This window comes from Mesoplodon bidens (assembly GCF_964165515.1).
Source record: "Mesoplodon bidens genome assembly, chromosome: 2".
NCBI lineage: Eukaryota > Metazoa > Chordata > Mammalia > Artiodactyla > Ziphiidae > Mesoplodon > Mesoplodon bidens.
The window spans coordinates 158047071-158061673 of NC_138177.1; the positions used below are offsets into that span (position 1 = coordinate 158047071).

A 14603-nucleotide genomic window follows, 5' to 3' on the forward strand; every position below is an offset into this window, starting at 1 on the left:
TAATTCTCATCTGTTATCTTAATGTATCTTCACAACTACATAAGGGAGATACATAAGGGAGAATGCTGGCCACCCAGTGCCTCTACGGGACACAATACCCGATTAAAGAATACACACCCCATTGTATCTTCAACTGGAGTAACAAAAAAGATGGCAAACCCTTCTAGACTCCGGGGAAAAAAGAGTAATATGGCCTAGGGAACCCCAAACTTCAATCCTTTGAGCAGTGTCTCTTCCCCGCAGTGTCATCGCCTACTCCGTGGATCCACGGAACTGCGGCGGGGCTGCGGGGAGGCGGAGGAAGGGCCGGGCGGGGGGCCGAAGGGGGACGGCGCTCACCTCGCGCACCTGGGCCGGGGCGCAAGGGAGCGACGATGCTTGCGGTTACACCCAACGGACGGACCAGCAGCTCTGACTCACTCACCTGCGGAGCCGATTTCCATTCATGGAGCTGGGGGGAATGCTTCCTGCGAGAAGGGCGCCCGCCACTGAGGGCAAGGAGGCGGCGCAGGGGGCGACGCGGCGCGACAGGAACCCTCACTCGGCCCCGAGGCGGGGTGGTGACGGCTTCTCCTCAGCAACCGCACTCCGAAAGCTCTCGTCAGGAAGAGCGGCCGTCGGGAGGCAGCGCGCAACTAGGAGAGAGGAAGAAGCGTGAGGCGAGAAGAGACGGGCTCCGTGCGGAACTTGCGTCGCCCGCGGCCGCCTACGAACCCAGTGCCCCTCCACGACTGCGGCGCCGCCGCCGACCTCCCTGGGGGCCGCCCCCGGAAGCCTGCTGGCGTCAGTTCCGCTGCCCGGTCTCTCGCCCGACATCCAAGCCTCGCCTCTCCGCCCTAACCGTGCGGGCGCGACGTCCGTGCGGGCGCGGCCGCCGCGGAGGACGCAGGGGAGGTGTCGCGGAGCGGGCGCCGAGCCTGGGCGGGGCCTGGGGCGAGCGCGATGGGGTGCGGCCAGCGGCCGCGAGCTGGGCGGGGCCTTCCCTCCCCCGGTCCTCCTCCCGGCCGTGCCGGCTGGAGACAACCCCGAAGGGCTGGACTCCTCCCGCCACCTTGGTGCGGGACAGTGCCTGCCCGAGGCGAGGTCGCGGAGGGCGGCATAGCTAACCTGGACAGGAGCCTTCGTGAAGCGTGGCTGGTCTGAGGTGCAGGACCAAGACCTGCAGCTGTGAAGGCCCCGGGCCAATCTTGTCTTGGGGAGAGGCCCCCTGCTTCTCGAAGCCCTCCCGCCACGCCCAGTTGGGACCGACCCACGCACCTCCTCCTCTGCAGGCGGTCAAGTGACCACCAACAGTTAGTTGATCAAGCCTGTCGAGTTGCTTTGACGACCATTTTTTGGGGGGGCGGGAAATGTACAATATAACTTGGGGAAAGATTATGAAACAGGACTTGACACAAACATCAGATCTTATAATTTCCATGTTAAAAACTCTTTTAATAACGCCTGGTCACACCAGGACCGAAACTCCATCGCGGGGCCAGCTGTAGGCCTAACGGGGCCCCTGCCTTTCCCCTCAAGCGAGACTCTTCCTCATCATTATGCGACAGCTATACTGGTCAGCCTCCCCTAACAGGGAAAGCGCTTTTCTATTAGACCTGGAGCCTCTCTGCTTCTGGTTCCCTTGGCCAGGAGCCCTCTCCTTCCTCTTCACACTCACCCCTTGCCCTCCGCCCCCCAACCGCTCTTCACACCTCAAGACATTTCAGATGCCTTTCCCGGACCTCCGATCTATGGTGAGGTACTCCTGTATACTATTATAGTATCTCCTTAATAACCCCTCTCCCAATCTGCAATTTTTGTTCACTAGTATATTGGGTGCCCCCTCCTCCACTAGAATGTAAGCTTTATAAGGTTATTAGGACCAGCACATTAGTATTTGTTGCCTGAAAGAAATGTGATACTATTTTATTCAGGTTGAGGAATGATTCATGATTTTTCCCTGTCTCTAAGTATCAGTAATGTTTAGACTTTTAACAATCAAAATACATTATTTTTTTTTAAGTTTGGGACAAAGAGGAAAGGGGAAAAAAAAATCCTATCTTTAGTTGCCCCCCCAGTCACTGTGGGACTTTGGGTCAGTCACTTGAACCTCTGGGCTTCAGTTTCCTCACAGTTGTTGTGAAGTTAGGCAATGTACATAAAGCACCAAGAAAATCCTCCCTAAATGTTAGTGAGGGCGTTTACTATTGTTATCATCTTTTTTGTTTGTTTGTTTGTATTTTGCCTCTCACTGTTGTGGCGCCTCTCCCGTTGCGGAGCACAGGCTCCGGACGCACAGGCTCAGCGGCCATGGCTCACGGGCCCAGCCGCTCCACGGCATGTGGGATCTTCCCGGACCGGGGCACGAACCCGTGTCCCCTGCATCGGCAGGCGGACTCTCAACCACTGCGCCACCAGGGAAGCCCCTATTGTTATCATCTTAAAGCACTTATTAGATGCACCTACAGTAAACACTTAATAAATGGATGGGATTCAAACCCATAGCTGACTCCAATTCTGCCTCACTTCTTCCTTCCCATCCTTACTCCTTATACTGAAAATGCGCTCCCCAATTTCAAAATATCAAATGTCACTAGATGAAACACTGTTATCTTAAAAGTTACTTTCAGTCTTTGACTCTACACAATCCAAGTCCTTAGCAGCATTCAACAGGGGTAAATACCAACTCTTTTGCGAGAGTCTTTCACCCCTCAACCGGTTCCCTAAATGACTGCAAGCTTCTTGGCTTTGTTGACACGGATTAACAGGATTGATAATTCAGCCAATTTAATAAATGTCAATGATGCCTTCCCATCTACCTCTGCTATCCACGGACCCCACCTGTGAGCCCATTATGAAAGGCTCATGAATTGTAATATCAGGAAGTAGGAAGGCAAAAAAGTTTGAATGATTCTGCCCAAAGCCAAGTTGTATGAGGCTCTCCCCTGACAACATGCATATCCTAGTTTTGGATAACCTCATTCCCAAATGAGTCTGCTCTTAAGGGTATAGTGCAGGGTCTTTGTGTATCTTAACTGTCATAGCCCCAGTGCCTAGAACAGTGCCTGTGCCTCGTACATAGCAGCATCCCATAAATATCTGTGGGGCAGGTGGATGGACCAATAAATAAGTGGGCTTCAAGAATGGCAACTCTGCCCTCATCCCTTGTGGTACTGGTTGCTCTCAGAAGGGAGAACTGTAAAATAGTATAGAAATCTTGGGGGCAAAGAAATCAGTGCCCTCTGAAAGTTGCATTCCAAGCTTCCTGTGCTAGAAAAATATCACTGGATGAGGAAAGCAACTGGATAGAACCCTTTCCTCTTGCATGGGCTGAAGTTAGCCGCCTTGGCACTTTGAAATCTCTTCTCCGAGACAAGCAATTTTTACACAGCAGAAAGGAAGCTACTTTGTACTGCAGCAGAACACAATATAAAACATACTGGCTTTAGGGACAGTCAGAGCTGACACCAAAGGCCCTCTGCTACTATCTGTGATTCTAGGAAAGTCTCTCTCTCTGAACATCACATTCCTCATCTGTAAAAACCAGAGTAGCTAGTAGAGCAGACACTGCTTGATGCCTACCCAAGAGCCTTTTATCCCTTCTTGCCTAGCAAACATGACTTGTCTTTCTAATCCACATGACTCATAGGATAACTTGTAATTAATCTAAGCCACTCATGATGGATGATCTCATTTGCTTTGCCAATGACAGAATAGTGGGAAGATGACCCATTTCTAGCAAATGAGATGTTAGGCCGGATCTGCTGGGGCTTCCAGGGATTCCCTTTCTTTAAAATGAAACATTGGGAAAAATTAGTCCCTCTTCTGCTAGACTTTGTTCTGTCAGCATTTCCTTCCTGGAATTATAGCAGCCATCTTGGGATCCTGAGGTGAACTAGCATGAGGATAAAACAACACAAAGGACAGCAGAGCAAAAAGACTGCAAGGATCTGTTATGTTGATATTATCATTGAGCCAGTGAATTATCCAACCTTGCAGCCATATGAAATCAGGACTTCTTGTCATGTGATAGTTTCCTTATTTAAGCCAATTTACTTGGGTTTTGTTATTGCAATTGAAGGTAACTGATAAACTACTTCACACGAATGCTGTGAAGATACAACCAAATTATAATGGATACTGTACAAAACACCTAGCCAAGTACTTCAAAGTACCCAAAGTCCCTATTCCTTTTCCAGTTCACTTCCATTAACAACCCAAAAACCTGGCTAGGAGCTCCCACTGCCTCTTTTACAAGGAAAGTTCCTTGCCTTCAGAAGGTGGGGAAGGTCCCTAGGAAAGTTCCTCAAAATTTCTTTGTCCCAAAAAGACACTGCCAAGAGGATAGTGGTGAAGCTGCTGCAGTCTAGAATAAGAAGACAGTGTGTTCCTGCAGGGTAAGCCACAGTGGCCTAAAAAAATCTTGATATGGTATCCTGGGAAGGTAGTTGTGGTACTTAAATGGAGAGCTTCTAAATGCACCTCACCTCCAGCAAGTCCACTTTTCCAGCTCCTCAACACTGCTGCTTTAAAAGAGTGCTTCTGTCATGCTCTGTGCACTTTCTAAGCCTGCCAGGTTTCCTCAGCTTACAGCCAAAGGAATAAATATCTTGAAAACTAGGAAGAAAAACAGAGAGCTAATTTTCCAATTCGATGCTTCTTTACATTCAAGCAGTACAGACAGTAGTCTGAGGATGGCCCAGGCTCAGAACTTGAAAATATTCTTCTTTTTGCACTATAACCCTTTCCTTTAGCCGCCAAACACTAACTGCCATGTGATTCTGGGGTCGATTAAGCCAAGTGATACCCAACAAATACACAGCCTCATTCTACCCTAAAGGCACTTGAGAGACAAGAATGTGCTACAGTATATGGTGCCAACTGACAGGGCAGAGGGAAGGCTGCTCAACCAATCCTGAAAAGGGATATCCAGGGGTGCTAGGACAAGCCTTAAATCAAACCTTGAGCTCTAGGACCAGATAAATCAGGCCTTGGGCTCCCACCATGTTTTTCTCTTGAGTAGCAACCAACAGCCAAATGCTGAAATCTTTTTAACATCATTCATTTATGGCAATGAAATTTATAACCAAAATGTGGTATAATGATTATCTTCCCATTCGCTCTGCTAAACACTTTCTGCTTCATTAACGGTCATAAATTTAAGTCTTGTTTCAACTGCGAAAAATCTCCTCCATGTTCCAGTTTGCTCTTCAAGTCCAACCAACCTCACTACTCCTTGCTGGTGAAAAGGAGCATGGGTCTGGCTGGCTTGCTTCCAAGGAAATCTCACAGGGGTAGCCACAGGTTAGCAATTTGAACACTTGGCCTCCAGAGGAATGCTAGGCCCACTTTTGTACATACTAACTGCCACTGAAATTTCTCACTGAGCCCTGTGCCAGAATCCTTCTCTGTGCCATCTTCCCCCAATACACAGAAATAACAATACTCTAGGAGTACCAGGGAGGAATGCTGAACTTACATGCTTGACAACTGCACCAACAGTTTAAGACACAAAATCACAGAACCTTGAAGCTCGGGTGAAAGTAAGAAAAGGTGACGATAATCTGGTTGTTTCTGCTTACCTGAAGATTCAGGAATACTGAGCCCATCCTGTAGACTCAGTATCACTTCTTGCTTCTCCCCTCTGTCCTCAAGAACCACAGATTTCTAGCTCATTTCTACTCACAAACATTGACCCCCCTGATACACGCTATGGCCCTGAGATGACGAAAATGAATAGAATGTAGTTTCTGCTCCTAGAAGTTCACAGGCTCTGGGGACTTGTTAGTCATGACAGTAAACAGAGCAAGTTGCTAAGTGCTACTGAGTGCACTGGAACACCATCTATGACACTAGTTAGGAACAAAATTAGGTTTATTTTATTCTTTTACAAGCATCTCCTGAGGACAGGAGGAAGCTGGAGGTGGAAATGGTGCTAGTGGTTGTGGTGAACAACCTGGAAGTCCCAGTCTTAGCCTGGTTTAAGTTAGGTTTTCCAATGCTCATTTTCAAAAAATACTGGAGAATGACCATATACTTACGAGATCCCAGAGAAGATGGGGTGGAAGACAGTAAACTAAGTAGAAAAAAATAACCCTCCCCCTTCATTGCAGCAGTTTTCATGTTGTTGATCTTGTCTTTCTTAAATCCTATTCCACTCTCTTGACTATTCTCCCATCTCATTAAAGCAGTCAAAAACATACAAGGTACTTACGAGTGATCTGACCGTCATCTTAGGTTCTACTTCCTCTCCTCATCTCGTTTCCTACAGTCGTACACTAGGTTTCTCTTGCTCTACTCTTTCTCTAAGCCATCTTGTTCATTCCTATGGCTTTAACTACCATCTATATGGTTATGAATTCCATATCTATAACTACAGTTTTGTAGTCTTCCCTGAGCACCAAAACATACATGTTTACTGGAAATCTTAACCTTGCTACCCCATGGGAACCTCAAAACTCAGTCTAAACAAGGCTAATTGTCTTTCTTCACAAAATTTACCACCTTCCTTCTCTAGTCTCCCTCTCCCCCCAGTCTTGGCTAGAGGAATGTCCCAATATACTCACTTGCTCAAGAAGAGTGAACATTATTAGCCTCTCCTCCTCTCTTCCTGTTCCATCATCCATTGAGTCCTATTAATTCTATCTCCCTGAGTGTCTCTCCAATTTGCTCTTTCCTTTCTATCTTCATTGATATAGCCCTATAGCCTTGTTCCAGTCCTCATAATCTCTCTAAATGGTACCAGAGAACCATTTGGCTACTGATATCCACCACCAAACTTTTTAAACTCCTTAAGGAGAGAAACACTGTTTTCCTCATTTTTGAATTGTGCCTGCTTACTCCCCTCATAATACTTCTAGACACAGTGCTTCGCACGTTTGTTGAATGAAGAATAAATGGAGGCCCCGTGAAGTGATTACATTCAATCTGCAGTTTCAACACTCTGGAATTTGTTTTACCCACTTTACTCCTTTAGAAAGTGATGGTTCTGCTCTTCTAACAATCTGTTATTCTAACGTAAAATCTATCAGAGATTATAATTAATCCCAACAGTTTGCTTTGCTAAGAAAAAAAAAGAGAGAGACCGTACTTTAGAAATAGAAGCCACTGTTGTCTTTATAAAACACAGAATTGTGCTGCTGCTGTTGCTTGCTTCAGAAGAAACTGTACATTACAGCTGCTGGGATAATTTTACAATGGACTGGACAAGGTACAGCTCAAAGCAGGACACAAACACAAGTCTCAAAGGGAAACAAATGCAAACAAGTACACAGCTGTGGGGCTCTAGGGACATGTCCCCAACCATGCTGGACTTGAGAGGGATAAAAAGTTTAGAAACTAAAGTGAAACCCAGAGTAGACACACATGCCCACCAGATGGCTGCTAAGTGCAACATCACACGCCAATCAGGTTGGACTGTGTGCACAGGAAAGTCATTTCATTTTTCCTTATTGCTACTACACCAGGGGGGTCAGTGCATTCGACATACTGTCTTTACTTGCACAATCCTTGGAGGTTTTCCTATTTTCCTTTTTAAAGAAGGAAATCTGCCTTCCCCACCTTATTGGTTTTTTGCTTTGTTTTCTTTTGTTTTGAGCCCATAACCTCCACTACCTTTCTTGGGCTCCCAAACAGCAGCCAGAGGTTCTAAGTCAGTAGGAGTAGAGTAAGGGGAGAGCACCAACCGAGCCTCTCTCCCTGTCCAGGGAGAAGGTAAGTCCTAATAAATGGGCGAAAAGAGAAAACCAGAGAATCCCTTCTCCCCAGTCTGCTTAGAAGGCCAAAGAGGAAAGAGTGCCCTGCATAACCCTGCCATGATCAGACTTTAAGGAGGAAGGCATCCCAGCTACCATCCTGGATTGGCCTACGCCCAGCAAATATAAATAAAAATAACTTCCCCCAATGTAATTTGCAAAACTGCATTTTAGTTAGAGACGTCTCTCTACCCTGAAGGGGAAGGAACTTTCATCCTTCTTTGTTACACATGATGCCAGGTCTAAAACACTGTCCCACCAGCCTTGCAGATACCCTATGGGCCAGCTAAGAAGTCATAGTGTCCCCCCTGGCTGCCCATCTTGCTGGCCTCATTTACAGAATTCTGGACAAGAAAAAGAAAACTATCCAAGAACATCACTGCTTAGCCAAAGAGGAGGCTGCAGTGGAGCTACTGAGTAGGTGGGAGCTTCTTAGGGAGGTTTCACACTGTTAGGTACCTTTTCAGCATTAATCTAAGCCTAAATTCCCAAAAACAACAGCCTTAGGCTTATCCCCAGAGACCAGCAGTAGCACCTCAGCCCCAGTGAGTTAGGCTGGACTGGAAAAGTGATCAATGAGCAGCGCTCTCCTTTCCCAGATTTTAGCCAAATTCTCTCCATGCTCTTCTCATCCCTCTCGTCTTCTCCCATGTCTATCCCCTAACTCTTCAACGCTGGATAACCAAGTAGGTCAACCCTAGGACATCCTCAGAAAAGGGAGGCCCCAGGTAGAGAGAAATGAAACCAGATCTAGAAAACACAATGAGAGAAACCAACTCCAAAGAGTGGACAGGTGTGGAAGTTGCCAGAAGCCCTCCTGATTTCATGCCAGTTGGGCAGGCCTTCTGCTATGCCCTCACGTAAGTTTGGGGGCAGTCCAGCCCAGTGAGGACATCACTGGGCTTGGGAAGCAGATTCTTGGTCTTCTGCAGCCGAGGAGCTAAGCCTGACCTTGCCAGCGAACAGTGCGATCACTGTAGCCATGCAGAGAATTCATCATCACAAAGGCAGATAGGCAGGCAGGCCAGCAAGCAAGCTGAGTGAACAGAAAATAAAATAAAAGGAGGCCAGGGAAAGAGAGAAGAGGAAAAGGAAGGTAAAAGAGTGGAACAAAGGGAGCAGGAGACTTCTCTAAGAGGATGAGGCTGGGGTCTCCCCAGAGCCTAAGTAAGAAGCACCACTTTAACGAAATCAAAGAAAGCCAAAGCTTGTTGCCAACACCACTTCTCAATCTGCATGCACCACCTTTCAAACAAGAATAATCCTCAAGGTCAAGGGTGTTTTTCAAGTTTCAAAGATAAAAAGAAAGAAAGAAAATCACAGCAAGATGTCATATTCTTGCCATTGCCCAAGCTGTTTCTTTTGCTTTTATTTCTTAAATGGCATGTACAATGCCGAAGGGCTAAAAAATGCATTTCAAGCCTCAGCTCAAAACCCAACTGGAGAGAGTGAGGCAAAGAGAGAACACAAACTTGCTGCTGAGAGTAGGTGGCTGCCACCAGCTCTCAACGGACATTTGCAAAATGCTGGTGAATGACTGGACCCTCCAGGAATACTGCCCTGATCCCAGCCCCAGAACATACCCGAGAAGAGAACACTCAGAGCCCACTGTCCCAAGAGAACTCCCCTCCCCAAAGGGTGACTGAACACGAAATAGACAGTATATGAAGGCGACGGGCAGGGCAGATGGAGTGTTGGCATCACTCTCTTTAGGCACTTGTGTAAGGAATGTAGGCTCTCCAGTGAGCTGCCTCCTCCCAGAGCCCTCCATTCTGTTCTTCAGCTGGGCTGTGCCCATGGGGCACCCCACACTGTAGCCAGCAGGGAAGAAGTAAAGGAAGAGTTACTCAACAGTCCTGATGCCTTCTCCATAATCAACGTTTGTGCTACGTCTTGTGAAGTTGCTGAACAAAGTAGCCAACCAGAACAGAACCTGGGATAGACTGTTTTGCATAGCAAATCTGGGTCTGTACAAAGGCTGCTGGGGAGGGGAAATGGTAGCTCTAACTTCATATGCCCATATTCAGACCGGCCTTCCTCTGGCTGGCCTCCAAGCCTGAGCTAGATCTAAAGTGTCATGGCTTCATCACCAGATTGGGGCAAGCCCAAGCCCAGGCTTCTCAAAAAGAGGAATTTCCACACTGAAGCTGCAACTCCTCATCCCAAGCAGTGGGACAGGAAAAAATGAACAGTCAAAGAATGAGGAAGCCTTGCTTCAAGGCCAATAGGCCCCAAGCTAGAACCCCCTACTTTTCCAGTTCTGCAACACAGCCAAACCCCACCTCTACCCAGGAAGACAGGAAAAAAGAAAAAAAAAAAAGCCCATGCCACCCACTCACATGCCCTAGTGGGAAATCAGGAAAAATTCATTTGTGTAAACAGAAGCAAAAGGGAGCAGCAAAATTCCCCAGCCTATCCACAGGACACACTGAAATCTGGGATAAGCCAAAGTGTCAGAGGACAGTCCAGAGGAAGGGAAGATGCACTTGCAGAAAAGAGTGCAGGGCAGTGCAGAAGGGGTGCCTGCAGCAAGAGAAAGATATTATCTGCACAGAGGAAGGGTGGAGACTGAGCCCCACCTTGGGGAGATAACCACCCCCTACAGAGCCAGGCCAAAGAACAAGTCAATTACATAGTTCCTTCTGACGGCTCCATGTTTCTGGGATGTAAACTCATTGGGCATGGGAGGGATTTCCAGATTTTGGCAATAGACTCAAGTTATGGTATAAAAATAACATTTAGTTTTTGCTTTTTTTTTTTTTCTTCTTATTTTAGACCTAAGGGTCGTTTGTTAAAAGACACCCCAGTTAAAAAATACTGAAACATAAACAGACTTGACCATCAGGGGAAAAAAAGAAGCCAAGAGTGAGAAATGCTATGAGAGTAACTCCAGACCCAGGCAGGTGGGGAGGAAGCGGGGACAGGGAGAAAGGAGACTTAAGTGGAAAGGCCAGAGGCCAGTCACCTCAGCAGCTCCGAGAGACTTGTCAGGTCTGAAAGTGCAAATGTCAATGGATTTTAACCATCTTGAGGTGGCGATCTTTTTAAAAGCTCTATGAATATGGAAGTCAACTCCTTCAAATGCAAAATAGCTGGCGCTCTGGCTGGAGGCTTGTTGGGTTAGGGGTATTTCATCCCCACCTACCTCCTCCCACCCCCCGCCCCCACCCCCCCCAAAATAGGTACAAAAGGTTGCAGTTCTGCAGCATTACCGTTACAGGGAAGGCACTGGTTACCCACCAGCAGGCGGAAGGAAGACAGGGTCGTGTCACTTCAGAGCTAAGTGCCATAGTGCCTTAAGTCTTACTAGGGGCTGGATGTCCGTCAGGGAGAAGGTGTAAGGTGGGGTAGAAAAGGTGGAGAAAGAGGAATAAGGGAAAGAGGAGTGGCAGCTGGGGAGGGGCAACCAAACCGTTAACATTAAAAATCATCCTACAAGCTGGATTCTCAACCCATTAAAACATCTAGTATCCTAAAATATTGATCTGCATCTGGTTTCGTTTTTCTTCTTAAACAAATCTAGACCTTTTCTGATTAAGGCTCCTAAAAAATCCTTCCCTCCTCCCACCCACTTTCTCAAGCCCCTCACTTTCCCATCTAAAGTATCCAACCCAAACCTACCAGCTTTTGTCTGCAGGGCTGCAGGGCCGACCTTACCAAGCTGTCAGGCATGTCTTTAGCACTGTGAGTCACATGCGACATCTGTGTGTATGGTGGGCACCGGGGCTGCCTCTCTTGGTCCAGTGGAGTCAGGGCCAGATGTGACAAGATGGGGTGAGGGGTGGAGGGCATGGGGTGAATATCAGAGATTTCTGGCTGGTGGTCTGGCTTACTGGCCCTGTTCCCCACCCTTTCGCCCCCTCTGTAGAGGCAACAAGGCCTTCTGCATTCCTCCCTGCCCCACCTCCCTCCTCCCTGCTTCCTCTGGATTTGGGCGGCACAGCTCTTGGGGCTTGGAAAGCTTTCTTCTATCCAGTGAGGTAACAGCGTTCTGCCTTCAAGCGAAGTACATGGTGCGCAGAGTATCCTGGTGAACCTGCACGGCTTTGGCCAGGGCCTGGGGGTCCCGCCCATTGCTCTGCCCCGATATGTGGCTCCCCTCTCCACTGAAAAGGAAAAATGAAAGAAGTCCTTCCTGGTGAACTGAGCTGCTAATTCCTTCCCCCACCCCTAGGATGCCAATTCCCATAACAATTTAAGAGAAAACCCCAACCCAGATTTGGGCTGACGAGCCCAAGGACATCAAATTGGACAATACTCATTTCCTACTACCCAAGGAAAATTGAGAGGGTCTGGTACCAGAAGCTGAAGCAAAAAGGAAGCCAGCCTGATCCCAGGCCTCACCTGTCATGCTCCTTGTCCACTAGGTGGTATCGTGCCCGGAAAGCCACCAAGCGGGCATAGTAGGCAGGTGCTGGAATTGAGACGGAGCGTGTGCATCGTACATAAGTGTGGCACAGCTGGTACGTCAAGATCTGGAGCTCATCCGCTGTGAAACGGTTGTCATCCCAAAGGACATAGTAATGGGATGGTCGGCTGGTGCCCTGGGAAGATAGGAAGGTGAGGGGCCCCAGGTTGGGCAGAGGGGATGGTTGATGATAAGGAACAGGATCACTATTAAGAGTATGGCTGGGTTGGAAGACCCACCCATGAAAAGGCAGACACAAAGCCACCTATGTCATAAAGCACCCATCTTATGGGCAACCTGCCTAAGACGTTCAAAGTGCACTTATGTTCAAGTGCACAAAGGGCTTATTAAGAGAACAATCCTGATTTGAATGCCACTCAGTGAGGAATGGTATATTCTAGAGGCAGTGGGAATAATCAACTAATCTTTGACCCATTGGAAACCCCAGGACATAGCCCAGCTACCTGGATGCCTGCGTGGCTGCACAGATAGAAGTCAAACTCAAATGGGTGGGTGATGTTGGTGTCCACAGTGGTCCCAGCTGGGATGTTACCACTCTTCCCAATCTGTATAGAGACAAAGACAACCGAGATCCCAAGACCTGCATGACCCTAACTAGGGCCCCGACTCAATTCTAATCTGATTCCATCAGAATCCCAAGAGTAAAGTAGAAGTTGCTGTTCCCAGAGGGTACTGGGAATTGAAATAATAGGCTTCTAAAGTCACACAGACCTGTGTTTAAGTGCTGCTTTCACCATTTATTAGCTGTGTGATCTTAGCAAGTCATTTAACCTTTCTGAGGCTAAACTGGAGATAATAACAGTACCTACCTCACAGGGCTGCTGTGAGGGAGACGCCTTGTACAGTGTCTGGCACATAGGAGAAGTTCAATAAATGGAAGTTCCCTTTCCCTTCTCTGGGAGCTGGTCTATATATGGGGTCTATAGGCCAGGGAGCTAGGAGGAGGGAGATGAAGTATAAGGGAAGGAGGGGAGAAGGGGGAAACAAAGGGAAGGAAGCAGCAGAGGAAGGACCACAAGAGCTAGGGGGAAGAAAGGGACCAGGGAAGATGGACAGGCCAAGGACAAAATCCCCAGATTTTATTTCAAGGGCTTCTTCCATATTAAGAGAAGGGAGACAAGATAAGGGTATGGGTGGCTTCCTCAATCCCTCACTCACTCGCTCATTCTTGTCAGCACAAAAAAGGCGGGTGTGATGGCGTTTCTGCACCACAATATAAGTGATCCCGGGCTGGTAGTCCTTTTCCAGTTTGATGCAGGCATCACGAATGGCCAGCAGCTCATAGTGGAGGATCTAGGCACAGGGTGAGGAGGGAGACAAAGAGACATACAGCTCCTCTTGAGTTCACACATCTTTCTGAACTAAGGGGTTGCCACTTGTAATACGGCTTTTTGTTCAGCCTCTCTTTATAAGCTGACACCCAACCATTAGAGATGATAAGCCCTTCCTATCAAAATCAGCCTTATACAGGCATACCTCGGAGATACTGTGGGTTCAGTTCCAGATCACTACAATAAAGTAAGTCACACGAATTTTTTGGTTTCCCAGTGCATATAAAAGTTATGCTTACACTATGCTATAGTCTATTAAGTGTGCAGTAGCAGTATGTCTAAAAAAAAAAAAAGTATATACCTTAATTAAAAAATACTTTATGGCTAAAAACTGCTAACTATCACCTGAGCCGGTGAGTCATAGTAGTAACATCAAAGATCACTGATCACAGATCACCGTAACAAATATAATCATAATGAAAAAGTTTGAAATACTGCAAGAATGATCAAAATGTGACACAGAGCCATGAAGTTAGCAAATGCTGTTGGAAAAACGGTGCCGACAGACTTGCAGGACGCAGGGTTGCCACAAACCTTCAATTTGTAAAAAATGCAGTATCTGCGAAGCACAATAAAGCGAAGTGCAATAAAACGAGGTATGCCTGTAGACAGTTCACCTGATATGTTCCTATAAAACCTAGCTGGGAGGCTTAGTAGCAGCAGAGAGCACTCACCTGGTTCCTATGTATAATTAGACCTAACATCAAGACACAGAACCTAGGTTCAGAGAGAAATCACAATGCCCAAAGTAAGGCTGAATTTAGGATCAGAAGGAAAATGGAAGTTACCCATGAGCTCTAAGAGCAGACAGGATTGGGACCACCATAGAAGACTAGACAGAAATGGGTGTAGAGGGACTAGATAAATTCAGTCCTGAAAAAAAGCAGTATTATACAAAAATGGACTAGCTAAAGAAGCCACAGGTGAAAAACCATAGTCAGTAGTTGCCTTGTGGCCTTGGATGTCGGGTATAGGGAGTAAAAACTGTATGGTAAAAGTAAATACAATTTAGAATCAATTAGAACTAGGTTTAAACACAAGCTTTATCTAATTTTATTACCTTGAGCAAGTTACTTAACCCCTTTAAGTCTCATTTTCTCCACATTGACT

At 47.1% G+C, this 14603-nt stretch overlaps 2 protein-coding genes across 4 annotated transcripts in view; both read right to left on the reverse strand.

The window, feature by feature from the left end:
* The window catches only part of AGO3 (argonaute RISC catalytic component 3), a 115205-nt gene extending 114449 nt beyond the window's left edge, over positions 1 to 756 (reverse strand). The window contains exon 1 of the mRNA XM_081226659.1: positions 425 to 756. Within this exon, the coding sequence (XP_081082785.1) occupies positions 425 to 443 (19 nt within the window). The 5' untranslated portion in view covers positions 444 to 756. The remainder of the gene's footprint in view (positions 1 to 424) is intronic.
* Positions 757 to 10918: 10162 nt separating this feature from the next.
* Positions 10919 to 14603, reverse strand: part of LOC308613334 (protein argonaute-1) — a 30533-nt gene continuing 26848 nt past the window's right edge. For all 3 annotated transcript variants that reach the window (XM_081226657.1, XM_081226656.1, XM_081226658.1), the window contains 4 exons: positions 13321 to 13455; positions 12606 to 12707; positions 12078 to 12277; positions 10919 to 11839 (listed from right to left, as the gene is read on the reverse strand). In XM_081226657.1, coding sequence (XP_081082783.1) covers positions 11731 to 11839; positions 12078 to 12277; positions 12606 to 12707; positions 13321 to 13455 — 546 coding nt within the window. In that variant the 3' untranslated portion in view covers positions 10919 to 11730. The remainder of the gene's footprint in view (positions 11840 to 12077; positions 12278 to 12605; positions 12708 to 13320; positions 13456 to 14603) is intronic.